The 10,611-nt window shown below is 33.7% G+C and overlaps 1 protein-coding gene across 1 annotated transcript in view; it reads right to left on the bottom strand.

Moving 5' to 3' along the window:
* LOC106469451 (SPARC-related modular calcium-binding protein 1-like) overlaps positions 1 to 10,410 on the bottom strand; it is a 68,647-nt gene extending 58,237 nt beyond the window's left edge. Inside the window, exons 1-3 of the mRNA XM_022397970.1 lie at positions 10,366 to 10,410; positions 6,997 to 7,209; positions 5,542 to 5,592 (exon numbers count right to left, since the gene is read on the bottom strand). Of these exons, the coding sequence (XP_022253678.1) occupies positions 5,542 to 5,592; positions 6,997 to 7,180 (235 nt within the window). The 5' untranslated portion in view covers positions 7,181 to 7,209; positions 10,366 to 10,410. The remainder of the gene's footprint in view (positions 1 to 5,541; positions 5,593 to 6,996; positions 7,210 to 10,365) is intronic.
* Between the last annotated feature and the right edge of the window lie 201 nt (positions 10,411 to 10,611).

Here is a 10,611-nt window from a genome sequence, read left to right as displayed (position 1 = left end):
TGTTGATAAATGTTTCAGTATATGTGATATTTATTAACTCTGTGATTTTTACATACACACATTAACGATAACATATTGGGCTATGATGAAACATGAGTTTTATGTAGCAAATACAAATTGAGACTTGTATTAGTTGTTCAAACATACTTGTTAGAAACTGATATTCATGGGGCATTAAGCTAGACACATATAGGTCTATAGTTTATAAAGTAAGATGTTTACATACATAGTATATTAGTGTATCTTGAACTTTTGTTAACAAATGTTTCAGTATATGTGATATTTATTAACTCTGTGATTTTACTTACATACATTAACGATAACATATTTGGCTATGATGAAACATGAGTTTTATGTAGCAACTACAAATTGACTATGATGAAACATAAGAAAAATATAAAAGCAGATTTATATTAAATGTTCCAACATACTTCTCAGAAACTGTTATTCATGGGGTGTAATTCATCATGAAAGACAAATCTAAATGTGTAATTATTTGAAACTTGATTTTTAGTCTTGGCATTGATTCATAACTGACAGTTTGTATAATTTTTAAGTGAAAAGATAATTCATGTTATTGAAACATTGTTTCAAATTCTATGTGAGAAATATATTTGAAATGTAAGATAGTTTTTCTGAGCCTACAAACTGAAATCTCATATGGATTGAACGTGCAGTGTGAACAAATAATACTGCTGTCATCACCAAGTAATTATGTTTGAATATAATGCACATGTTTAGATCCTTTGTTAGTTTTTTATTGAGAAACATGTCTTTAGTATGATGTCTCGTGAAAAATTCAATGTTTTTTCACATAATGTTACAAATTTGGAAAATATAAACTCTAGCTGAAACAGTAATATGAACATAATGTACAAAAGTTGTATGAAAGCTAATTCAGTATTTTATAAGTTAAGATGTTCACATATATTACTGTATCTTGAAGTTAATAAACATTTCAGTATGCTCGTCAAGTCTTGCTTTTACATTGTTCCTGTAAAGTATATTCTGTATTGATAAAGAGTAAATATGCTGGATTTATAAAACTTCAAAGAATAATCACTTGATTTATAATTAAAGGTTATTTTAAAATTATGATTGCCAATTCTTTTTCAGCTATAAACTATGTTCATTTGTGAAAAATGTAACTGATGCTTTGGTGAACTATTAAGATTAATTGTTAAAGTGTAATAGAATTTCTGATTTATGAACAAATATTTAACATAGATGTTTGAAAGTGACATGGCTTTAGTCTCGTATATATCATTACAAACTAGAAATAATATATTTTACTAAAAATACATACCTTGGTAATTCAAATTCTGCCAATTTTAAGAGGGGACTGGTTATTTGACCATGTGAAGACCTCCCCTGTCATACACTCAATGACCCATTTTGTTTGTTTAGACTGTCAACAGTCTTGAAGTTCGAAAGCTTAGATACACTGATTGGGGTCGTAGCCTTAGGCGAATATGTCAGCAATATAATTGAAAGAGTGACCTAAATGTATTAAATGTTCATTTTTCGAAATGGTAAGAACATTACTTATCGAGTTTATATGTAACGAGAAACAGGCTCTAGACAAATGTTTGTGAAAATACCTACAGAAGGGTAACAATAGTAATGGTTAAACATAACTGTTGACATAGATCCTTTAAACTTTAGCAAAACAAACCAACTTATAAAGGTAAACATGAAATTATTGTATATTATTTAGAGATTTAAATAAACATTCTTTTCACAGTGAATAGATGCTATACTTTTCAAGTAAACTGTTATTTTTCTTCCAGTTGGCTATCAATGACTTCATGAGGTTGAATTAAAGAATATATTAAAGGCTTCCAACATATCTCCACCGGCCAAGCTAACTTTTTAAAGATCAAAATTTAATGTGACATAGAACGTTCATAGAAATCAGTTAACAATGTTTTACATATAAAACTTTAGACAATGCAAAAAGTATGTCATGCAATTTAAATATAGAAGTGAAAACTATAAAAATGAATTACCTAAGTCATTTATACATAAAGTGATGGATAATTGCAAAAGTGTTAGGACAAGAGAAAATTTTTTATCATTCTTTCCATTTTATTGGACTAATTCTCCCATGCCATTACAGAATGTAATTTCAACACCATGGTAATGCTTCACTGATCTCTGTTGACAACTGAATGAGCCAGGGTGAGAATGCTTATCATTATTTAGAATTCCTATATATTTGTACCAAGGGCATGTCATAAGGGTTCTGCTTGAATGAACATACTGATCAAATTTAGGGTTTGAAATAACTGTCATGGTACCCCATGAAGTGTCTTAACTATATAGAAAGAAGCTAGCAAGGAGCTAGCATGTGGTAGAAGAAATCAATTTAATAGCACTCCACGAATGAATCTTGATAAAAACAGTGTTTAACACTATATATTAAATTTGGTTGCTATGCCACTGCCCAAAAAGCGTAGAGAATTGTCAGTAGAGCAGAGAGTTTGCATAAAAGCTGCAGACTTGAAATGCTCCACAAACGCTGTCAACTACACCCTAGATCATGAGACCGAGACAAGTAAATTGGAAAATAGGAAAGGAAGAGGCAGAACAGCTAAACTCAATGATACTGATGCTAAGTATCTTCACATATTCAGCCTTTGGAACAGAAGGAAGACTGCCACTTGTCTCAAGCATAAGATAAACGACCATGTACCAAATGACAGAAAAGTGTCCAGATCTACAGTATCAAGAAGACTCAACGAGAGTAGAATATTTGGTCGTGTAGTAGTTTCAAAACCTTTACTTCGATCTCCACATATTGTCAAGAGACTGAAAGTTGCTAAAAAAGTACAAAAACTGGACTATTGATAATTGGAAAGGGGTGTTATGGACAGATGAGTCCAAGTTTGAAATATTTGGTTCAAAGCATAGGTTGTACTTCCAGCAGAAGAAAGGTGAAAAATACTTACTTCAATGCATATCACCTGCTATGAATCATGGATAAGGCAGTGTGATGGTTTGGGGTGAGTTTTTCTGCTGAGGCAACAGGCGATATTTGCAAAATAAATGGAATAATGGATCAGCGCAAGTACCATCAAATATTGATCCGTCATGGTAAACCCAATGGTTTGCATATTATTAGTAAAGGATTCTACTACCAAGAAAATAATGACCTCAAACATTCATCCAACTTATGCAGAAATTACTTACCTAAGAAAGAAGCTGCTGGAGTCATTCAAATGATGCAATGGCCCCCACAGAGCCCCGATCTCAACCCAATTGAGAAGATCTGGGATTTGATAGATCAAAAACTTGACAAATCAAAAGTTACTTCCAAAAAACTTTATGAGAGTGTATTAGAGACACTTGGAGTAAAATCCCAAAAGACACTTCGATTAAATATATTGCAACGATGCTTAAAAGACTGTCTGCAGTTAATAAAGCAAAAGGGGACACACAAAATATAAAGTGTTTGCTGAACTCAAACACTTCCACTGAATTTCTATTGTACTAAATATGAAGATTAATAAAATTTTGATGCTTCACCTGTGACTTACCTTCCATTGTTCTTTGACAGTCGCCGGAAATCAAATTTTTGACTTTGTCCTGACACTTTTGCACAGTACTGTAAATTATTGTTTATAATACCTGCCTCATTTAAATAATGGATATATTAAGATAGTATGTATGATAAAACCGACATACACAATAATAATTGTCTCGTTTAAATAATGGTTTTACTTTTAAGAACACATAATTAAAATCTAGAGATTGATCATGTAATCAAATCTTGAGACACCCTACTATGAGACCATCATTCTATTGAACCTTTATAGAAATACCATCCGCCCAAGCAACACTAAGCTTAGTAACACAATTTTCCATTCATCTACAAAAACGTAATAGCACAATTCAGCTAATAACACCATCCACCTTTGTTAAATACATGTAATATATAAATGAAAACTATAAACATAAGTTGAGATAAGTTGAAATATGTATGCAATCCTATGGGACGATAGCAACTATTTCCACCTATAGAAATACCAACCGCCTTTGTAAAACACAGATAATATGCCTATAGAACCTTAGTAACACCACCCACCTATAGAAACTTGGTAAAAGCATCCACCTATAGTAGCAAGCCCTCTGGTATCAACTATGATATCACCCTTCCCATAAACAGCAGCGCCATCTGGCGCCTATCATATAACGATTATGTAACTCTCAGATGTTGGTATAATTTGCATGTTACATAATAGTTATGTAAACCTCAGGCTGCATTCTTTGATATCCAATCATCTGGCGACCCTTTCACTGAGGTGATATCCTTTAGGTGCCCAACGGGCCCGTTAACTACTATGGTGTTTTAACCTAACTTTGTTAGTAAAATTATATATCAAAGTGCAACTATTAAATAGTATAAATCCAGGTTAAGTAGATAGCACACAGGATCACCTACAAAAGTTGTAATATTTTCAAAACGAGACCCAAAACTCGAGCTCTTTCGAATAGTTGACTATTCTTCTTCAGTCAACTATTGAAAATATTAAATATTATATATAGTCTTACATTTCGTAAAAAAACGTTCGCTAAAATAATTGAATTCCCTTATCCAGTTTTTAACGGTTAAGCTACGAATTGTTTTCTTAACAGATCTTATGTTTATTTGTTTGGTTGGTTTACGCTCAAAAGCAACACAATAGGCTAGCTGCAGGGTGCCCACTGCGGAGATCGAGACCTAAACTTTGATGTTCAAAGTCCTCAAGCTTTCTGTTTAATCACAGAAGGGGGCACAGAATTTTCATACTGTGTAGCTTTCGCAAATTAGGCACACACTACAAATATGGGGATAAGCCTATTAATGACACAAACAATTCTGTGAAAAGGTGGTAAAGTTGATAGACATATATATTTTGTTTTTCAAGCTTTTAGTAAGCTTTTGAGAGTGTTCATAACAATACAAAGAAAGAGCCCTAAAACCCATAGAATATTTGTTTATTTCCCTTTCCAGTGCCGATTTTTTCATCTGACGTGAGGTTAATGCCGAAATTAATTGTGACAGTCATTTTTTTCCAAGAATTTCAAGGTTTTTTTCTTCTGTAATATCTTTGTGTATTTTGTGTTGATCCATATTAACAAAGTCGCGTATGGCCTAGTAGTTAGCTTGGCTGGTCTATGAACCTGGAGATTTATGGTTCGCGCGACCAGTGCCCACATTCTGCACTTCGAGGCGCTGTCAGAGTGGCAGTAAAATCCTATTTTTCGATCAGGCAAGAGTAGTCCCACAAAACATCGTGGTAGGTACTGTTGACTAGTTGCTCTCCCTCTAGTCTATTTGTTCAAAATTAGGAAGGCTACTATCAACATCCCTTGCTTAGCTTTGCGCACAATTATAAAACAAACAAACTATACTAACCAAACAACATAAATAAGGTGAGAAAATTTATTGATATTTTGTAAAATACACTGCAGCAATAGTAAAAGATCGAGCATTACGATAACGTCGTAGAATAGTATGCCAATATTAGAGAAAATATACACTGTTTTGTTTCTTACCTCTTCTGTGGCGTCTTTCTTGAAATGAGCGACGACGATTAGTACGTCTGCCTGAGAGGAAAAGAATAATATTTGAGCATCAATTTTCTGGTTTCAACTCGGTCAAAAATGTGCAAAATATATTGTATTTCTTCGTAACGCGTATCAAGGATCCTTTTTCTTTTTTTTTTTCGCACTTCTGCAATATCAAATAAATTCAACGAATAATTCTATGTTTTCAAATTTATCGTTTAGTACCTCCACGCATTTTTATCGAACTCCTAATAAGTTTATAACTCCACAGTTTGCACGAACGTGTCACTTATAATTAAATTTGTTAGGTAGCACAGAAACATTTAGCAATACTGTCTTATTCTAAAACTGTTAACGTGTTACGTGAAAATAAATTTACGACTTTTAACTTAAATCGTTTGGCTTCGAAGAAAACTGGTACAATCGTTTTGATTAAGACTGTAAATACACTAGTATAAGTTTGCATTTTGTTGTTTAAAGTTCGAAATTTTTTAACTATACCGAAAACCCAACACTGATATACAAAGTTTGAAAGTGGCATTTAATTCTTGTACCGTGTGCATCCATGGCTGAACGACCAGGTCAGAGAACCCTAGGGCTCTGGTATAACTGTCCTTAATTTTGAAATACTGACCAGAGTGAAGGGAGATAGCCAGCAATACACACCGTCACAAGGCTCTGTCCCGCTTTCTAATCGAATAATGATAATGGATCATATTTAAAACGCGCCGAAAGCTGGAAGAATTTGAGGAGAATATTTAACGGCACCACGTCTCGAACTCTGGGTCCTTCTATCCGCAACTAAATATGTTAACTACTAGACCATGCCCGGTCCCTTCACAAACTGTAACACAAGTCTGATGAGTGAGTATATTAATTAAAGGAGATAGTAGTTAGGTTATCTTACACAGAGGTTACTCTAACACGAAAACTAAAATTAACACAATATACCACATGACATAGAATAAATTACAATTCGTTATGAAAGACGAAATTTGCTATGTAGAGTGTGTCATGGCTTACAGAGTGCTTCACACATAAACTCTGAGTGCTTCACACATAAACTCTGAGTGCTTCCCACGCTTGATAGCTGTGGTCTTGTCTTAGCAGAAATCAAAATAGGAAACTTACAGAACATGGAAATAGAGACCCGGAATATTCCTAACTATTTTATTTTGGCCTTGAATGAAATATAGTTATATGTATTTAATTTGCATATTTACGGCCTACTAATCTCTGCTTGCTCTGCATACCTTTTTATAGGTATTTATTTCATGGACTGTATAAAGAATAAATTTATTTGATGAAGTACTAGAGATTGAAGAAGTATACTATACTTTAGGTGCTAAATTATTGTTAAGTGCTATGGTTTTACTTAATTCTCGAAAGTTTAATAGACTATATGTACAACAGGACCAAGTTCTGTGTGTCTTCATCTCTTACCAGAAATGTTACACTTTGGATGTCCATATTTGACAGAGGACCCAGAAAGAGGCTTTCCGTGGTCATCCACACACCAACAGTATCCAGATAATTGATGACATTGAACTTCCATGAAGGAACCATCTTCCTTACACTGTGGTTTAAAGACAGCGGATTGGTCCTGCTTAAACTGAAATTCAGCCATATCTCTCTGCGCTAAGCAACGGGCAGAAGCTGTCAAAGAGAAAAGTTTGTTTTATAACTATACTTCGTGAGTGCGGCGAACAAAAAACAGTAACAAAACAAACAAACAAATATTACTGAGGAAACCACAATCTTCGCCTGCGCATATCATGTAAACCTGTTTTCGACATTACTTTGAAACAATAACAAATAAAGTATAAAGTAGGGCTAATCATGCCACGTAAGGTGACCATGTCAATCGCCATCTGTTATCATTCGAACTGTAAGCGCAAAAAATTCAAATACAGTATATATATTAGTATATATTTTAATCTTATTATATTATATATATATTAATTTTCTCATTTTTACCCAAATCTATATATACTCCTAACCCTATACTTACTATTAATTTTTAGATAACTAAAAATATGTCTAAAAACTGACATATTAATTTCCAAACAAATCTAAAAGAAACCAAACAAAGAAAAATATTAAAATAAAGGGTCACCAAATCGGGAATTTTATGCTGATAACATTTTTTAGAAGATGTACAAAATACAGTATATCTCATAGTTTACTGTAATCTATTTTAATATCCATCTGCATCGTCGGTGATATTATAGTTTAGCGCACATTTACAGAATGGGCTAACTGCGCTGTGGGAACTAGCCTCGTAATGCTACCACCAAAAGACCTAAAGTTAACTTCTGAGTCACCGGAAAGGAGTTAATGTTACATATAAATTAATAGATGTGTTCAGGTTTGGAAAATTTAACCAAAGACGTTCCCGATATAATTCCCTTGGGTTTGTTTGTTTGTTAGTAGTTAAACATGCACAAAGCTAAGCAATGGGCTATCTGTGTTGTGCCCACCACTGGTACTTAAACCCAGTCTTTAGCGTTATAAACCCTCAAACTTACTCTTGGGACAAACAAGTATCGAGTAATTGAAATGTTGTAAATTGTAATACAAAAATGACTGATAACGAGTAAAAAAAAAGCTTAAGATGAATCGAAAGGACGTAAAAAGAACGACAAAAGTTTTTCTTGAACTTTTGCGCAAAGCTACACGAGAGCTATCTGCACTAGCCGTTCCTAATTTTCAAGTCATACACTAGAAGAAAGGCAGATATCTATTTAAATCAAACCGCTATTCTTGGGCTACTCTTTAAAAAAACATGGGATTGACCGTGACATGATAGCGCTACCACGGCTGAAAGGGGAAGCATGTTCAGCTTAGGGTTCCGATCTCGCAACACGCAGATTACTAGTCGAACGCCTAAAATGTAAAAGAATAAAGTAAAAAATGGATATGAAAATGATTATGAAATAAAAGAAGATTTGTAAAATAAAAATTAAATGAACTGAAATATTTACAAAAGGTCTGAAAAGCAATAACAGTATTAATAAATTGTAAAATAATCATAATGATGTGAAAGACTAAACAAGAATTTTAAAGATTTGGACAGGAATATATAAAAATTGAAAAAACATAAAAAAGGACTATACGAGACGTGTTAAGTACTACCTGTAGAATGAAACATGTTCAAAATGAGAGAAAATATTATAGACACCTGCAGCACTATCAGAGTGATATAAAGTAAAATACTGAAAAGAAATGAAAGACAGACATGAGAGATGGACAAAAAAGACTAATAAGAGCAGATGGCCTTGTAAGGCTTTTCACGAATATCCGAAACAAACAAAATTAAGACAAAGTAGCAAATTAGAAAAACAAATCAAAAACAGTGAGCGAAAATAAACGGTGTTGTTGTATCCAAGTTGATAAAAAAACTTAAGTTTAGAAAGAAAGACGAGTAATTATATTTCATAAGAATGGCAAATAACTAGCAAAAAAAAGCCAATGAGGACAAAAACATGTTCAAAAGCCTGAATAATGTATTGCAAATCAAAAACAAGCGCCTCCCCGCCAGTGTATCAGGGGAAGATTAAGGCAAAAATTCAGGGTTCGATATCTGAGGTGGACCAGCGCAGATAGCCCAGTGTAATTTTAAACAAAAAACAACCATTAGGTTTCTCATGTCATTAATTTGATAATTTCCACGCAACTTTTTAAAACCAAACGATTTGATCGTTTGGTTGTTGAAAGATCGAACATGTTTAATGATGGGGTTCGAACTTTCGACCCACCAATGGCAAGTCGAGCGAACTAACCACAAGCTATGCCAGACAGAAATAAACACACATGGATTGACTAAAGGCCTCAAACACATGGTGTGACTTGTATCATAAAATACATTCCGATCTATCGAGTCCTCTCTGTTGACCTTTTTAGATTTATGGAATTATTTTGTTCGAGCTACTAGGCTGTGTGGATAATTAATTATCTGGTTCTTTACTATGTAGGCAGCTTTATTAGGATACACTAAAACAATATGAATTCCATTTAACCTTGAAATTAGTCTTCATTGGTTGTGTCACACCTAACACCAGAGGGCATTAGTGTTTTGAAACGGTGTTGCCTGTTGTTTTAGCGCACAACTACATAATGGCTTACCTGTGCTCTGTCCACCGCGGGGTCGAGCCCCGGATTTTAGCATTGCAACTCCATAAACTTACTGCTGACCCACCGGGGACTATTATTTATGTAATATAAAAATTATAAAATGGCATTCTACAAGTTAAAACGGCTTATAAATCACAAATCACCAAATTACATTCAATCAATAATTAAATAACTGCATATCTTTCCGCACTGACAACCGAAGCGTGTAGGATAAACAGGAACGGTTCCCTCAAGTCTTAATGGAAATATTAAGTAAATATTTTTCTTGTATTGTTATTTCTAAAACTTTCCTTATTCATTTCAACTGTGATTTGCGAATCTGGTTTAATATGAGCTAAGAAGCTAGGCAAATAAACGAGTTAAACAATCATTTATTACATTAAACTTCAAACAGCCTAAAAATATACACTCATCTGATGTTCAAAGCTTTAAATCCCATACCATATAAAAATGTAAACAACGAAATAAACTTATATTTTAAAGAACACTAATCACGCCAGTATTTTACTTTGAGATGGAGGTGGCAGAGAAAGATTGAGTGGAAAGATTTAATACGCAGTTTCTGTTAGTCTCGTAAATTTCACTGCTAAGGCTTCTTCGGCCTGGATATATTATTCCTCCAGCGAGACTTGGATCCGCCGCGGTTCATCCATCAAGAAAAAAGAAAAAAATATATACCCGTCGAATAGTACAATCCCACTCGCTTGTCGTTAGGGGCTTCGATGTTTCGGTAGCTTTGATCTTGAAGAACAGCAGTCCACCCGTAACTCTACCGTCAAGGAGTCGGTTAGTTATAATTATTACATTGATTCAGACAGCGGCCTCTTCAATATCATAGAATGATGGTGCATAAAACAAAACAAAAGGAAAGTACTACTTTAAATAACAACAATTCGAAATAAATTTTAAAATGTGTTGAAAAAT

Source organism: Limulus polyphemus, unplaced genomic scaffold (genome assembly GCF_000517525.1).
Source record: "Limulus polyphemus unplaced genomic scaffold, Limulus_polyphemus-2.1.2 Scaffold3494, whole genome shotgun sequence".
In the NCBI taxonomy this organism is placed as follows: Eukaryota; Metazoa; Arthropoda; class Merostomata; order Xiphosura; family Limulidae; genus Limulus; species Limulus polyphemus.
The sequence above is the reverse complement of the archived record's forward strand: the minus strand, read 5'-3'. Positions and strand labels throughout refer to the sequence as shown.